This window comes from Neolamprologus multifasciatus, chromosome 4 (genome assembly GCF_963576455.1).
Source record: "Neolamprologus multifasciatus chromosome 4, fNeoMul1.2, whole genome shotgun sequence".
Lineage (NCBI taxonomy): Eukaryota > Metazoa > Chordata > Actinopteri > Cichliformes > Cichlidae > Neolamprologus > Neolamprologus multifasciatus.
In genome coordinates this window covers 21,590,639-21,608,125 of record NC_140442.1, presented here as the reverse complement: position 1 = coordinate 21,608,125, position 17,487 = coordinate 21,590,639, and the positions used below count along the sequence as shown (strand labels likewise).

Sequence of the window (17,487 nt, the reverse complement as noted above, 5' to 3'; positions counted from 1 at the left end):
TAATAATACATGCTGTAACCTGGCAAACCACATTTTTGTGTGAATAGACGACACAATGAAAAAGTGCGAGTCTGTGGTGTACCGATGTTTCCACCTGTTTTAATGTTGTCTGGGCATGTGCATGCATTCTTCTATGCACAGTCCTTTCCTGTTTTCACAGTCAGGAATATAAAAGCCACAACCGTGCGTGAGTATTCATACGGTGTGCAAACATTATCCAACCTACCAGAACCGGAGCTTTTGTCCTGGTTAACATGCTGCATTGACATGTGGGTTGGGTGGGACTGGTGCTGAGGGGAGGGGCCCACAGCTTCCTGGTCTGGTTGACCAGTCCTGTTCCACATGTTGACAGACCCACCGCTGTATTTGCCTAGAAGGGAAAATAAATACAGTTTTATCAGCTGAATTTATTTATTTATTTATTTTTAAGTTGAAACAAAGCTAAAGTCTCCGTTTCAACTTGTGTCAAAAGTGCAGACTTGAAACTATAAATCAGTTTAAATTGTGCTAAACCAGACTTGCGGCAAATAATTCCCATGGCAACACATGGCATTTGGTTGTTTAGGAAGAAGGGAAAGGTGTGGGAGCGAAAGAGCTATATCGATTTCGAGTGTTGAAATGTGAGATTTCTGACATTTTGAGTGTTTGGAGTGTACAGTTAGTGTGCATGTTCTGTGCTTGGTGTGTAGTCTACTTGTTTGATTTTGTTGTGCGTCAAAACAATGAGGCAACTACTAAATGTCACAGATGCTTGCCAAAAAGCCACCAAAGGCAGATTGAAGATAAGACACACCCTGGAACTGGATGGGAAATGTTTCTTTTGGAGTGGCACAAATAATTTGTGTGGCATGTTTTTTTGACACCTGGTTGTTTTGTAAATAGTTGTACACAACAACAAATGCCTGAGACACTGCCTGCAATTTAATGCAAATAGTTGCATTGAATTTTGTTATTTGCAAAATTTGTACACAAGTTTTTGAAATTTACTGTTTATATTTGAATTTCAAGTCATAAAAACAGATAAACATGCTTGTGGTTATTACAGTAAAAAAACAAACAAACAAACAACTTTCTTACTTGGATTTTGTGTTTTTACTTGCGCTTTTAGGTCCAGGTTAGGATAGTGTCAAAAACAGAAAAACTACAGTTAGATGTGAGGTTTGATGAAAAGACTGATCACAAACAAGGGAAGTAAAACACTTTTAAAAGGTGAAATATAAATCTAACAATCAAAAGTAATCAGTCATCAATTATAGCCTCGAACCCAGCGGGTTGGGCAAACTTGCTGTAAAGTGAGTGTCTACCTGGGTCTCCCCAAGCTGCAGTTCCATCATCAATCTCCATTTTTCGGCGGATGGACTCTGGAGAAGGTTCTTCCCACCCAGTCGACACTTCCTCCTTCTGACCTACTGTGGGCATGGGGCCTCCCAGCCAGCCTGTGATACGAATAAATGAGTGAGTCATCAACCTTTGGTCCTTCCACTGAAAAGTCTTTTCTAAACAGTGTCAAATCTCTTCCAAAGTTAGCATTAGATGCGATAACTACCTGTGGGCTTGTTTTGACCATGGCTGCCTCTGGACATGTTGGATTCAGGACCTTTTCCCCACTCGTTAGAGGGTTTAGGATTGGGCTCACCCCAGTTCTGGGCTCCAGTGTTGTTCTTCGATGGCTCAGCCCAGCCCTGAGTGGTACTCTGAGGTTTGGGTTTGAGGACTGGCTCTCCCCAGGTGGAGCCTGGATTTGGAGTGCTCACGTCTGGAGTATTTGATCCACCGCTCCCCACCCAGGTGTTACTGCTGCTGGTGTTGGTACGGCTCGGCTCGCTCCAACATCCAGAACCAGACCGGTCACTGTCGCTATCCCAACCTACTGAGCCTGCGCTTTTTTGGGGCTCTCCCCAGTGGTTGTTGGAGCTTGGTCTGGTGGTTTCTCCACTGGCACCCCAGGTGTCACTTACATTTGCACTGCTGGAACCCCAGCCCTGCTGTGGTTTGGAGGTATTACTCCAGGTACTGGATCTAAAACAAACAAAAACATGGGTTTACCTGAAGCCTTTAAAAATATGCCAAGCTTTGAAGCTCCCTCGCTCTCTTTCTTGTATATTTATTTAATTTGATCAATTACCTGTCATCTTTGTTAATGTTGTTGCTCCAGGTGTTGCTGCTGCTGTTATTACCCTTGCAGCTGGCTCCATCATCCCAGCCGCTATGCCCAGCTCCTCCGTTCAGTGGGCTTTTGCTGTCCCAGCCAGAAGTTGGTTTCTGCTCTCCCCAGCCAGAACTTCCTGTATCTATGCCTGAGCTGCCTGGCCCACCACCCCAGCCTGCAAATACAGGAAAGATGCATCACTTTCTGTCCTTGTATTATCTAATTTTATTCTTAATAATATATATATATATATTTTTAAATTCATGCAAATTACCTCCAGATGTCTGGGAGGGAGCTGCCGGTGTCGTTTTGCCCCAGCCGGAGCTTCCACTACTAAGCTTTCTCTCATCTCCCCTGGTGCCCTGGTTCTGATTGTTATTTGGAGAATTGACATCCCAGGCAGTGTTCTGCCGTATGGGCGTCTGTCCCCATCCAGTGTTGGACAGGACCCTCGGGTCCACTTCAGCCCGGACCAGAAGTGATAGTACTGATGCAGGATTGGGACTTTTTCTGCTCCTTCCCCCCTTTGTCTGGATGCTCTCTCTGTCTGAGCTAGAACGGCCTCCGGAGCTCTCACCACTTCCCTCGCTTCCCCCAGAGCGACCCCAGCCTCCTGTGACACTCCCCAAGCCATGGCTTCCACTGCCTCCCACTGCTCCTCCCATTCCCATGGCGTCATCCTCCAGGCTTTTCCAGCCATTGTTAGAAGAGCTTCCTTTGTGACTTCCAGCATCTGACGGGTTGTTACTAGGCGTTGCGGAAGACGACGATGAGGACAAGGACACACTGCTCCCCCAGGGGCGAGGTATTGCTGCTGGGGGACCCATCGTCGTTTGGTTTCCATTTCCTGCTGTTTGGCCTGTAGAGCCAAGGATTTGATTTGAGCCAGTGCCACAGGACAAGTTGCTCTGGGGCTGGTTTGGGGTGTTGGTGGGCCCCTGGTCCCAGCGTGGGGCCCCAGTGTTATTGTGGTTATTATTACTCTTATAAGCAGCAGTAGAGGGGATTTGGGGGTTCACAGTGTCTGCATTTGGGGGGCCCTTGTCTACAGGGTAGGTAGCTGCGCCCCAAGGCGTACCGAATGCCCCACTGCCCCCCAATTCTCCTTGGGGGTGCTGGGGTGCTGACGAGGGGTTTCCATTGGCCAGCGGACCCCCGGTCCCTCCTCCAATGGAACCCCAAGAACAATCCCCGCTGAGTTGGGGTGAGGCGGTAGAGTTTGGTGGACTAGAGGTCATTGTGGCATTAGTAGTAGTAGTAGTAGTATTCATTGTGATAGTGTTATTTGGTCCATTGGATTCAGTGTTAAGGTTGGTAGGCTTTAGGCCACCATTTCCACTGTTGCTGCTTAATGTACCATTATTCACCTCGGTGTCTTGCATCATACTGCTGTTGTCTGGAGCTGCCATGCCGCCCCAGCCCAGCAAGGGGGCCTGCTGGGGAACCATACCTAGTTTGGAACCTATCCCCTGAGCCTGTAGAGGCCGTTGGCCCTGGGATGCTGGATTTGGGATTGAATTTTGTGGCCAGGCACCATGGTTGGCATTTGGGTTTAAAGTGTTTGGGTTTAACCCTCCATTGATGCAGGGGGTGCTTCCGCCAGTGGGGATCACATTGCTGCCTGAAGGGGTGCCCCATACACTGCCGTTATTGACAAGCTTGTTGTTGTGGTTGCTCATGTTATTGCTGCCAATACTGTTGGACCCAGCCATGGAGTACTGTGAGGGCTCAGACATGTTATTTCCATTATTTGCACTGCTGATGGTTTCCATACCTGCGCCAACCACCTGATGACTGTTGCCATTGCCATCTCCGTTCATTGAAACGTTGACCATCATGGCAGCATTCCCCAAAGAAGAGGTGGGGGAAGAAGTTGCAGATGACGAAGAAGCATTTGCTGACATCATCATCACCGTTGTAGCAGCAAGATTCCTCTCTGAGCCGATTGAGGAACTAGAGTCTGCGTCCATGCATTCTGATGCTGACTCGGGGTCTGATCCTGATCCACAGCCAGAAGAGGAAGAAGAGGATGAGCAAGAAAAAGATGAGGGAGGCCAGACGGAAGAGCTGGTTGAAGAAGGGTTATTGGGGGTGTCGGTGCTTCCGTCTACTAGGGCTTTGCCCCAGTTGCTGTTGCCGTCACTGCTGCAGGGAGAGCCAGACGACCAGGGGGGAGGCTCATACTGCGAATCCAAGCCAGGATGATCCAGACCTGGTGAGCGATTGGAAACAGAAGATATTGTTTGACCACAGAAAAAATAAAGTTAAAATCACAACATTAGTAACATTTACCAAATTTAAAAAACTGATGATAATTAAATCCCTCAAAGTTGCCTATATTTTTTTTTATTATTTATTTATTTTAATTTCCCTCCAAGCTTCAGCTGCCCTACTGTTCTGGATGTGCTCACTGCCAGGGCTGAGCTTGGACACAGCTGCCACCATTTTGTAACCACAGCAGGAGCCAAAAGCGTGCCAAAGCAATAAAACTTGGATTCAGTGAGGTGGAGGATGAGCATCAGCAGGAGAGAAGTGATGGAGGGAATAGGGGAGATGGCAACAGAGTGTGAAAAAAGGAAATATGGAGGAAGAAAGAGGGGAGCAGTTGGCAAAGGAAATGAAGTGGTGGCAACTTCAATTATTCAGACTTTTAAACCCTTTTCTCACCCAAAATATAATAAAAAAATAAAATTAGACCTGGCATGTTTCTATAATTAGACTGCATAGAAAAATGCTATACAGATTTCTGTACAAACACCCATTGAGTCTCAGATGTGAGTGGAAAAGCAACAGAAAGTAACTTTACTGTGCAAAGAAGTATCAAAGGAAAATTTTATTTAGACAGCCACAACCAGGCTACCACAGATTTTGCTCACTTTTTTTTTGCGATGGCACACGAGGCCCACGGCATCGGCTCAACGAGGCACCGTTTTACAATCTGAATCAGAGCTTACAACATTCTTCATTTAAAACAGCAGCTGCCCTTTTCTAGCCATGTTTCTTCACCAGATGCCTGAACCTAACCTGGTAATGTGCGAGTCTCTTTAACCACTTGGTCCCAACTTAAAAGTCTCTCACACATAAAATGGTTGCCAGCTCTCGCTGCTTATCGCATTTGCTTGCCAAGTCTTCTTTTCCACCCTTTGACACCCACTTTCTCTCTCATTCATCTCCCTCTCTGTCTCTCGTATGTTAGAAATAAAATTATCAGCCAAGGTCAAGTCAGACCGAGTCTAACTCATCTGATGACTGCTCAGAGACTAAAGAAGGTACTTGAAGGAGGACTGAATTGCAGAACACTGAGAGTATCAAAGAAGACCATGTGTAGTCACCTGTTTGATTAGGGGAGTGGCTGACGGAATCCCGAATGGGAGCCATGCCTGGAAACAGAGAGGAAAGACTGTCAAAAAGGCTGAGGGGCAGAAAACAGAGCAGAGAAAATGTTAGAAACAGTCATGGCAAAAAAAGGAAAAAAAAGAGAAGAGGCAAGCAAAGAGAAAAGAAAACAAGAGCGTGAAAGTAAGAGCTTAAAGACGAGTGCAGAGGGTTTAGTGGTGAGATGCTGTTTTCTGAATCTAAGTTAGCAGGTAAAGGTGGTTATCCAGCTCAAATGAATTAAAAACCAATTAAAACTCCCCATTCAGCATCTTAACAAAGATAAGCAATTATTTTTTATTTTTTTTTAAATAATACTCAGGATGTTTTCCTTTTAGCGCTGGTAACAGAATGACTGCCGACATCTAAGTAGCAACAAATAATCTTATAACATACATTTTTGTTGGATTATAACCATTTTTTAGAAATGAACCATCATTTGGGATGCAGATGAGGACAGCTGCCACTGTGAATCAATTATAGCCTCATACAAATTTCACAAATCCTCACTTTGGCAGAACAAGAGCTAAGACATCAGGAGCTATGAGCGAGAACATACCTACACATTAATGTTCAGTGCCATTTAAATATAACAGCATAATCGTTTTCTTGCTTTATTATCTTGTGTGTTAAGCAAGTCACATCTGCTCCCTTTTCCTTCTCTTCACAGGTTACCTATAAGTGCCGCTGGTGGCTGTGACACCTGGCTGGGCAGGAGGGCGTCCCCGGGCTGACTGGAGAACAGGTGACCTCTGGATCCCAGGTCGAAACAGGGGAGGTCAAACGTCAGAGCTCAGAGAGCACAGCCTCAAGGGTCTGAGGTGAAGAGGCAGGGCTTGTCAGAGCGGGCAGCAGGCTGATCAGCCCCCCTTGGCATCGCTGAGGACTGTACGTGTGTGCGTGTATGCAATGTGTGGGGAGGGGAAAAGGGGGGAGGTTGAGTAGAATAAGGACTCTGTCTTGACTTGGTATGCTCTGGCACTGCAGGAACAGAAAGAGAGAAGAGGAGAGAGAAAAAAAATATGTGAATGCTACAGGATATATCCATTTTAAATCATTTCAAAAAGAGTCAGCAACTGGTAGGGATGGGAACCGATTATCAATATATTGATATGATAAATTAGTCATTCAGATTTTATATCGATATCTATTTTTGATTGCCATTGGATTCTCATTGGCTCCTTTTTGAGAGTAACCACCATCGCAAAGCAGCAATAAAGAAATTCATGCACGTTAATTGCATGTTGTGGGTCAAATGTTTGTACATGTTTGTTGAGCTACTCTTTGTTGTGATCAGTGATGGAGTCATTACTCAAAAAAGTAATTTTTACACATATTACACAGAACACTTTTCTTTAAAGTAAAAAGTTTATTTATTTACTCCCAGGCAAAAGCAATTAGTTACACTACTTGTTACATTACTTTCACGTTACTCTGTAAAATAACAGAAACAGACCATCTCATATTTACCATTTAACAATATAAACCTGAGGCTCCAATCCCCCACATACACCGACAAAAATCCTTAATGAAGACACATCTCTAAGACCTTTCTCTGGGTTTTTGGCTAGCTTAGTGTTAGCATGCTTGGCAGATGCTTACAAAGAACTAAACTTGTGTTAGCAGCATAATGCGGTCGTTTCTGTCCGGGATGCAGTTTTCCACTCCATTATTTATCTTGTCCTGTTGTGCAATAAAAATAAGTGTCTGTATCTCTAGACTGCATCGCTATTTTCTGGAAACCGGTTTCCTACAAGAGCCTGTTCTCGATTCCCATGCCTACCAACCACTAAACCACAACGTGCTTAAGGCACATGATAACTACCAGAAATCCACTGCTCCTACAGTCAAAGCCTCAAGAGGTATCGTTCTGGTCAAGCACAGGTGTAGAGGAAACATGGTGGCTACCACTTTCCCTTGAGCCACTGTATTTATTTAAGGGATTGAACGAAGACTACTTTGTTTGGGTTCTGTGTCACTAACATATGAAGATGGCATTATCCTTTTCCTTTCTCCTGTCGAGAGACTATGGAGCAGGTGGAGTCAGCCAGGTTAGTCAGAAATCCACTACCAACAAGCAGACAAACACACACGCGCACCCTCTCTTGGTGAAGGGCGGGGTAGGGTGAACATCTACAGGGAAGACTAGATTAGGGTTATACAACAAGCTTAAAGCAGCTCTGCACTAGGACACCAAGGCAAGGAAAACCTCTTACCTCGAGCAAAGCAAAAGGACGAGTAAAGGGACAAATACAATACTAGACGTTGAGATATGGGGATACAAATAAAGCCAGAAATCAACAAAGGGGAGTGGGACATAGGCAACCTTCATTGAAAAAGGCCCAGTGCATTTGACAGGAATAAGTAAAGTGTGTGCGTGTCTCCTGACATTTTTCTTGGTGCAGGATAGAGTGCGTTAGCTTTCTGCCTGCTGCAAGCAGTATACAGGTCTATTTATAAATCTCCAGTTCAAATAGCAACCAGTCTGTTCACAAGCCAACATGATAAAAGAACAAACAAACCCATGTGTGCACACGAGCAAATGCGCTGGCAAAAATGAAGCAATGGAAATACGTTTTTACAATTTAAGTATTCACTGGCAGCTGGGGTGCTTTTTGTGGCGAGAATAACCTCAAATAAGATGCATCCTACAGCAATTCACACCAGGAAAAAGATTCAACCAGACCAGCAACCAGTGTTCTGAGACAACACGCTGACCAGAAACACTTAGAGGCTTAATCCCACCTTTATTAACTCTCAGCTCACTAGTTTAAACTGGGCACACAGCCAGCATCTAGACATACACCCTGCCAGAAGCTGCTTAAGCACCCTCTGGAACCAATCAAAAACACATACAACAATGATATCATGATTACCAAAACTCTTTCCTTTCTCCTTTCCCAGGAAAGTGACACAAAAATATTTTAAAGAGAGAGCGCTATCCAAAAGAGAGAACAAAGTTAAACAAAACAAGTCAGAGCAGAAATACAGAGCCTTTACTGTGGAATAGACCTGCTCCCTCCGGCAGCCATGGCACTCAAAGGGCAAGATCCTTCCAGCAAACTGAGCTGTTTACTTCCCTGAGTCTTGGCTCAACCTTCCTACATGGAAAGACTTCTGTCAACTCCGAAGCATCTGCTTCAAAGCAGGTATGCAGGGAAAACCGCTTATATCCTTATAAGGCAGTGAAATCCAAATTAATGACATTGAACATCACTAACTGAGCTACTAGAACAATATTTTATCTATATATCCATTTATAAATATATTTATATATAAATTACACAACTTTTCATCAGATTATCCACAGTGTTGTTCATGTGTACCAACATGTGCCTGGCTTTTGGTGTCCACACACGCTTAGATATACTCTGACAAAGCCTACCTACTTATCTGTGTAAGGTATGAAAGCACTTTGTGTTTTTCTGAAATGCACGTCACCATTTTCTTTGAGACAGCTCACACTGTTTTGAAATCAGCTACATTGTTGAGGCGAATAGTTGCAATGACTAATGTTGTATAAATTCTCAAGATAACATAATGTAACCAGATGAATGTATAAAAGATGCCTGAAGCTTCCACGCGTGAAAAGCGGCTCAACCTTTCATTCTTTTTTATGGTCACCAGGGGGCAATGCCAGAGATTGCAAAATAACTCCCAGCGCTATAGAAGTTTATAGAAGAAACAAGGTTTCTAATGCCTGAATTATCCTTCAGCGGAAAATCTACTTCATAATCCGGAATTTAACTGGAAGCCCATCTTAACCCTGCGCTGTAACCTTCCACGTAAAATCAGAAGCACTTCCCGAGAAATGCAACTGTACTTCAGGTCAGCGCAGTTCGCAATGACCGATTGGTGTGGAAATTTACAGCTTAAGGTTGAGAGGGGTGTCCAGATACATCATATATCACAGCGTCGATTTCCTGCTAAAGCATAATTCAGGCATAACTCTACCTATATAAAAACTGTTCTATAGCATTTTTACAGGAAGGAGGATTACCTGGTGTATGTTTACTAAATTAGCAGGTCAGTGTGCAGATTCACAGTCAGACCCCCCACCCCTCCCTCCTCTTCGTCATATCCATTTTTAAAAGACAAGGATAGCAACAGTAGAAACTTATCTCCAGGCTGCAAAACACAACTTTAGAAGTTAATGGGTGAGGTCATGGTAGCTACAGCCGATGTTTATACTGTCAAATTTAACAGATGTAACATTAGTAGGCATCTTGGTACCATTCCAACATTTGAGTCTGTTATGTTAATAAAAATAAAAAAACACCATCATGACAGTGGGTTTAAACTTAGTTGGTTCCAGTTACAAATAAAGACTGGGAGAAACTGGTGAGGCACCTTTACTATTGTGTAATACTTTCTGACTTTACATCTAAAAGATCTGTAGAATAATATAATATATGCACGCCTCTAAATCCAAACCCTTTAATGCCAAGTAATTTTCTAAACTTGCAGTTTTCACTTATTAAAATGGCCTTTTCCCACTGTACCCAGTTTTATTTTTACTGGAAAAAACAAAACGTCAGCATCACCAAGGTGTATAAGCTTTGTTACTGCTGCTGCTCAGAACATCAAGTACAGTTTGTTCCTATTTGCTTCCATCTGAGTAAGGCTTTTGTAGGGGCCCCTGGAGTTGGCATCAACTTAAGTGCTGCTATCACCTTACAGACAGAAAGTTAAGAGCGGAGGAGAGTTTAGGGACAAGATACAGGATTAGAAAGAACTGAATAACACAATGAAAACCTTTTTTTCCCTCAACGGTAAGGAGGAGAAAACAAAAGGCAGGAGAAGTGAAATTTGAGAGGCAGAAACCTGTCACTGAGGCTGATGGGCCAGGAATGCAGCTGCAGCTTCTAACATGTATAAGTAACTTCCTCAATTCAGTGGCACATGAATAGAGCACAGTGAACACGTTTGCTGCTTCACAGACAGAGTCAAATTAAACAATGTGAAAGAGACAATGAGGCCTTGAATGGAGAAGATCAGCAAAATCTACCAATTAATGCAAATACATTTAAAACATGAAGGAGAAAGGGATTAAAGCCAAGGGACATCTGAATATTTAAAAGCCTCCTTTTGTTCTTAATTTCTTTTTAAAAAGCAACACATTGTAATGAATCTGATGCTATTCGAAAGTCTTTTGTTTAATCCCAAATCGTTAAACTGCAGATGGGATAGTATAAATCTAAAACTAATAAAATGTTTTCCTGTAACATGTAAAACATTTAACTGGTTGTGAAATTCTGGAAGACCTAAATGTTAAGTCATCGCCAAAGTTCTGCATTTTTCTGACATGTTAGAGACGTTCATTAGCCTGAACGCATAGTTTTTTAGATGACTGCTCTGTGTTTAATTCGACTCTTGAGCGACTGTCAGCTCAACATTTCTTTTAACTAAAGGCCCTCTTCATGTGTCCTGCTGTTGCTATGCAACTGCAAATCTATTTGAAGCATGGTGCTTTGCTGCCAAAAGCGGACACATTTTTTAGACATCATCTGCATCCCAGTAAAGCACAACAGGCCCTCAGAAATAAAAGTTAAGATATTAATAGTTGCACTAAGAGGGTGGCGGGAGAGATACACACAGGTAGATATACATTGCAGGATGGATTCAACTATATAGCTTTGTCTAGTGTTAATAACTTGAGATGCACTAAAGGCTTTAGCACACTTCAATTCAATACTTAAGCAATTCTGCCAGTGTATATCATATATCATTAGCTCATTTGATATTTGCTTTTATCAAACATGACAGACTAGCAGCTATCTGAGCTGTGACATCATCTGTGACCTCGCTGATGGGCATGAATCTCTCTCCAGCTGATATTTTGTTTTGGATTTTGTTTTTGAGACCGTGCATCCTCATGTGGGGACATGACATTCTGGATTTTCTGCATCCTATACATTATTAAGCAATGCTGACCTTCTTGTTTTCTTCTAAAATAAAGGGATTGTCCCACCATACGAGGACATACTTTTAAGTGTCCAACAACTACATACCAAAGCAAAGACTACCTACTTAAAGATATAGTAGTTTATATATTTGCGGTCCAATCACAAATATGCAGTAGAGATGAAAATGCAAACCAAACAAGTGCTCGGGTCACGAGAGGTTATGATATGAGCACAAGTCTCTTTCACTCTTTAGAATTAGTATTGCTGAAAAGGGTCGATAGAGATCATTACTCCTGAGCTTTGAGTGGTGTTCAGTGTCCCAGGCATGCTCTGCATTATCAGATACAATGAGCTGAGATTTAATTACAGAACGATAATTTCATTCATCTTCTTGTTTAACAGCAGATGTAACATAAATACTACACGGTGCATTATTACAGACTGGAAAATTATTTTCCATTTGAAATCTGTGTTCAGGGATTATTTTCAGGTGAAATCCTCCCAAATTTCTTGGAGCTCAAAACTCTTCTGTTAGGGAAGACCCTGTTGTCGTGGCAACATTCTTCAAAACACTCCCAGTCCCTCTGGGCTTGTCCGAGCAAGATGACGCCAGTGCTGGGAGCACATGCCCTTGTCTCTCAACTCCCAACAGCCCTTGTTAATAAATAGCCTAGAGACCCAGCAAATGCAAGCGAGCAATCTGCATCTTTCCTGCTTCAATTCCCCCATTTGGCGTAAGGTAAGCATGACAGACGTGAGGTGAGGTGAGCATGAGAGGGACTGAGCAAATAAGTGCAGATGTGACTGAGTCGTGTTCGTCCATATTTTTTTCAAAACAACATGTAGTGTGTGAGATTGCCATGTGCAGCAGGAGTGTGTGCAGAAGCAGATAAGGACAGTCGTCACAATCCACTAGTACTTCAACTTTGGGAGGAGTTTGGAGGGGCACCCACTCTCATCAAGGTCAGACCAACAGCAAACTAAAACAGCTTCAGGTTTTGCATATGACTCAGTCATTCTGTCCATAATTTAGTCATCCAATTGATTTTACTCTAACATATCCACCCACACCCAGGGTTTATCTACACTACAAACAGCATAAAATTAGTCAACAGTGTTTGATTTTCCCTTTCAAGCTCATGTTTGAACCTCGGCAGTGAGGAGACTTTCTTCAGTCTTCTGGAAGCTCGGCATGATTTGCTTTATCATCTTGTGCCAAGTCGTGTCTCAAAACTAAACTCCTGCAGTGTTCTGAAACTGTAGGATCTTTGTCCATCTGGTGCAACAGCAGCCATTGCAATATACCAAAGAGCAATCATGGGCTTAATCATACCAATTACAATACTGCACTAGCATCTGGTTACATTTTCATGTCGATTATTACACAGGGTTTTTCCAGAGTTAAAATGGGCCTTTGGGAGCCACCAGACATGCAAACACGACTAGTTCATATTTAGTTAATTTAAAAAACTCTGTTAGCCTATATATTTTTCCTGTTATTTTTGGCTGCATTATAAACCAAAATGTATTTAAGCCTCAGTAAATCTGGTTAAAAACATTTAGTCACAGTACTGGTGATTTTTTTGGGGGGGGAAACCAAAAACCACTGTTGTGGGTGGCACAATTTAAAAAAAAAAAAAAAATCTATCTATCTATGCAGTAAAAAGCCTGTCATGAGAACTGGAAAGTGCTTAAGGTACGCAGTCAAACCACTAAACACAGGGTTACACACAATTAGCCCAAGCAACATGAGCACATGGCTAATTAGCATAACATTACATAAAGGCACTACCCAAGCTATTTTTCCCCAACCATTACAAAATAGTACAACCTATATTTAGCTTCACAACACACATACACAAAACTATAACACAAGACCTTGTCATTTATATTGTCATTTCAGCGATGTTACACCCCTGATATTTGGTGATTAACCTGGCAAGTCAGGGCCAGTCATCCTACAGACTCCAGTTACAGCAAGGCAATGTGCTCAAAGTGAGTCCCCCCTCTCTGTGTCATCAACGCATGGCCTTTATTTAGGAACAACAAGTGGCGGCACCTTTACAGAGCATGCCATTACAGAGCTTAAATTCTGAACTAAATACTTTTTGTACTGCATCTACTATACAAAGAAACAGAGGGAACTACATATCCAGGATGGCAGAGGGGAGTGAAAACTAATAGAGAGAGACGCACTGATAAAGTGATAGTCAAGGTCACAGACTGACACTATCAAACTTCCTGCCTACAGTAGCCATGACAGTAGTTTTACTTGTAACAGTAGTAGACCCGTACTAACAGGAGTCAGTGGAAACTAAAAGCAATTCAAATGGAAAACACACCGACGTCACAAGTCAAAGTACACCAGCACTGTCACTGGAGTAAAGCACTACACAGCAAGGACAGAAAAACCTTTAGAACCCAGAGCAGGCAGGGAAATGTGGGGGAAATAAGGCTAAAATTTAATTATTAACTTTGAAACAATTTTAGAAATGAACAGCAAGTGGGTTAGATCTTGTCTGAGCTGATATTTGCTTATTTCTATTATCTCCTGACAGGAGACAACCACACAGAACTGCAGCACTCGGGGTTGTGAAACTATTAAGTTTATGGTGAACCTTTTCTACTATCTGAAGTAGAATTCTGTTGATATGCAATATCAATCATACTACGCATAATTGCATTGGGTGCTTAGGAAAAATTTGCCTATTGAGCACAGAGAGCTTGCTTCTTTTTAATGGTACATTGCTCAATACAGATAAATGTCTCTATGCGAGCTTTCAGAAGAAGCAGGCACTGATAAATCACACATGGGCTCCTAACAGAGAACATACTTCTGCAATATCAAATCAATACAAATTGGCCTGGCAGTGGGAAACTGCAATACTTTCAGTGGAAATGTCTCGTAATTTTACAGATATCCTTTATACAAATGAATGATTAAGCAGACGGTAAATAAATTATCAGCTGGTTTTGGTTATTTTTATTTTGAAATCAATTTTTTAAAAAAAGGAAAGAATTCCTGACACCATGCCTCACCTTTTGTCCAGTCCTGTACCTTATCCTCCTTCCTTTTCACACTCTCCGTCTCTCTCTCTCTTCCATCCACTGTTCTTCCCTCTGTGGGTGTGTTCCCTGTCGACAACAAAAGACATTGTTTCTCTGTCAATGATTTATTTAACACAAAAAAGGGTTATTTTATTACACAAAAATCTATAATCCCAGGTTCCCAAATGTACAAATAACAAAACTGTCATCCTTAGTTTTATATCACTTCAAAAGGATCATCTAAAAATAGAAACCCTGATGTTGGGACATCTTTTAATTAGTATAGTTTGTGTTGTAGTTTTGTAGTCAGCCTGGTTTCCTGCTCAGCGAGTGTTAAGTTAAGCAGCACTGGCCCTGGTGGGTGTGCCATTTAGGCCGCAGGAGAAAGCTACAGGCTTCAGTCTAATCCAATAATGAGATTAGCGCACAGCACTTACCTCCGCTTTACACAGACGGGCACACACAAACAAGACCGATGCATTGATATACAATATAGTTTGGCACCTCGTTTCCGATTTAATCGCAAATTTTTAAAAAAGTGAAATCTGTAAAATAATTTAAAAAGCATTAAATCACCATGTTTACTAAAAGAAAATTTTAAATTGTAGATTTTCAGTTAAAGTATGTCACATTTACAGTGATGCCAAGCCCATTAAGGTATATTTTGTAATGTAATTTTTTGTATATATATATATATGATAGTTCAGTGACTGCTAACCAGCCACCACCACCTTCCAGTCTTGTGTCCCATGGTTGGACGTATTCCAATGCCACGGTCTTACACTGCAGTTGCTGACTGTAGCGTCCTACTGCAAGCCTGGGCCGCTCTAACCAGAAGCTGCAGCAGAAACTGGTACTGCTCTGCTGTAGCTTTCTGAGACTGCAAACCAAACCGTCTACCTTCCCCAGATGCGGTCCAACACGTTGGCGCTGGAGCTTTTCCATACAATGACACACTCATTGGAGATGTGACTGGTTCATTCTCCTTTATTTACTCTTGCCACGTATAGGCTATATGGTGTTATTTAATGTATGAAAGCGTGGGCGCACATGCACCTAGCCGCGCTACTACTGAGACCGATTCTGTGGCAAACACTGCTACTGCTGGGAGCAGAATCTGATCTGTATAACATCTTCATGACATGCACACAGTGTTGAGTGTTTTAGAGGCTGGTGTGGAATTACACTAGTCTGAACGGCATGTATTCATCTTGTACATGACAGAACTTCAAATCCTAAATGTGAGACTTCTCCTGAACTTTTCTTTTTAGCACATTTAAATGAAATCAATTGTCTACTCTAACCTTTTCTAATCAAGTTAACTGACCTAAGGATTTTGAGGGGGGTTGTGTTTGCTCCCATCTTCACCCACAACCCCTTCCTCTCTGCTCCCACACTTCCCCCTCTCCTTCCTTCACTTATTTCTAACCATCAAGTGCTTCAGCAGATGGCTCTAGGTTCAATAACAACAGCAGCAGCGGCGCATGGTGGGGGCCCTCCTGGAGAGCACACATAGACCCTACAGACAGCATCTGTTTATGAATGGGCCAACAATTGCCCATCCCCCCCGACGGCTACAGCTGACAGAGGGAGGCGGCGCGACAAGTCACCGAATCAGAAGAAGAGATAAAGAAGAACAGGCAGTCAGAAGAAGAGGAGGGAAAGAAAAAGGCAAAAAGTTTGAACAAGATGTTTTATTAACATAGCAAAGACAACACAGACTGCATTCAAAGGCTGACACATTACCACAGAAACATTTCCTAAATGTTGTTCATTTTATTTGACCAATAGTGTAGAAACACGAGCCAAGCGAGGATTTAACAAAAAAAGAAAAACAAACATCTTATTTCTGACTTTAACAAAACTGCAGCATTCTTCGGTTAGATCAGTCTTCCACAACAACTGCTGAGAAAATACCCTAATGTGTCATAAATTGCACCTCTTCCTTACTTCAGCACACTGACCACGTGCTTTCAGTTTCCTTTAATGAGTCTGTTAATGTAAAACTGTAATAAATCAGGACAGCTACAGGAGAATCATCCTCCTGTTGTTTTTGTCATCGGTCCATCTTTATAAAGTTAATCATATGCAAACTGCAACTGGAATGATTTTAGGTGCTTGAAGAATGTTTTAAACTCTGTTTAATAAAGAAATTACTGGAAGGCTGTGAATAAGCCAGTCCAACTCGTTCTGACTTGAAGGACTTCATACGCTATAATAAAACCACAATGTCAGGATTCTTTTGAGTCTGAAAAGATCAACATTTACTTTGTTTTGTCCACAAAATACACTTTAGAGCTATTTTCATTCTGTGCCACAAACAATTTCAGACAGAAAAGGCTCTAATTTTTACTGTAACGTACACGTCAGCCGACTGCTGAAGCAGGACTGCTCTCCCAAAATATCTGACCTCTAAATATGGTCTTTTTTTGTTTTTTTCCCTTCAAGTGGATAAGATAAGTTGGAGAGCTCATTCCATTAATAAGCACACACTTTTCGTTTTTTCCATATTGAGAAAAACAAAGGAAGGAAGCCAAGAGATTAAAAAGTAGCAGTCAGATGAAAAGATGTACAAAACTGCAATAGCTGTAATTCAGTAACTAAAACAGATACACGTTTTATTTAACTACGGAAATGTACACAAGACAGTGGAAGTGTTTTTTTTTTTTAGTTTTTACTACATGTCCTTATTCAACTTCCATTTCATGAATTTCTCTGTTAACCATAAGAGGAAGTGCTACATTGAGTTGTTTTCAAAGGATGAAAGCCACTTTTACTCCTGTGAGCTTCACTGTAAAGCACAAATTTTGCTGCCACCCACTTGCCCTCACAGTGAACTCCTTCACGCCTGCTATCAAATAAAGCTGTAACACTAAAAATAATCAAACTATATCTGGGTTTTTGAGGAGGAAGAGATCAAAAATTGGATTTTAGCTTTAGACTACTGCATCCTAATATATGGAAGTCGTCACGCAGTAAAGCTGGAGTAGACAGTATTGAGTGCATGTG

The 17,487-nt window shown here is 42.1% G+C and overlaps 1 protein-coding gene across 6 annotated transcripts in view; it reads right to left on the bottom strand.

Annotated features, from left to right (window-relative positions):
* The window catches only part of LOC146520388 (trinucleotide repeat-containing gene 6A protein-like), a 59,500-nt gene that overhangs the window by 14,281 nt on the left and 27,732 nt on the right, over positions 1–17,487 (bottom strand). For 4 of the 6 annotated variants that reach the window (XM_085158133.1, XM_085158132.1, XM_085158131.1 and 1 more), the window contains exons 3-11: positions 14,470–14,565; positions 6,200–6,505; positions 5,482–5,529; positions 2,424–4,361; positions 2,126–2,324; positions 1,547–2,019; positions 1,305–1,436; positions 1,078–1,101; positions 227–370 (exon numbers count right to left, since the gene is read on the bottom strand). In XM_085158133.1, coding sequence (XP_085014259.1) covers positions 227–370; positions 1,078–1,101; positions 1,305–1,436; positions 1,547–2,019; positions 2,126–2,324; positions 2,424–4,361; positions 5,482–5,527 — 2,956 coding nt within the window. In that variant the 5' untranslated portion in view covers positions 5,528–5,529; positions 6,200–6,505; positions 14,470–14,565. The remainder of the gene's footprint in view (positions 1–226; positions 371–1,077; positions 1,102–1,304; positions 1,437–1,546; positions 2,020–2,125; positions 2,325–2,423; positions 4,362–5,481; positions 5,530–6,199; positions 6,506–14,469; positions 14,566–17,487) is intronic. The other 2 variants (XM_085158134.1, XM_085158136.1) reach the window with 1 other exon arrangement.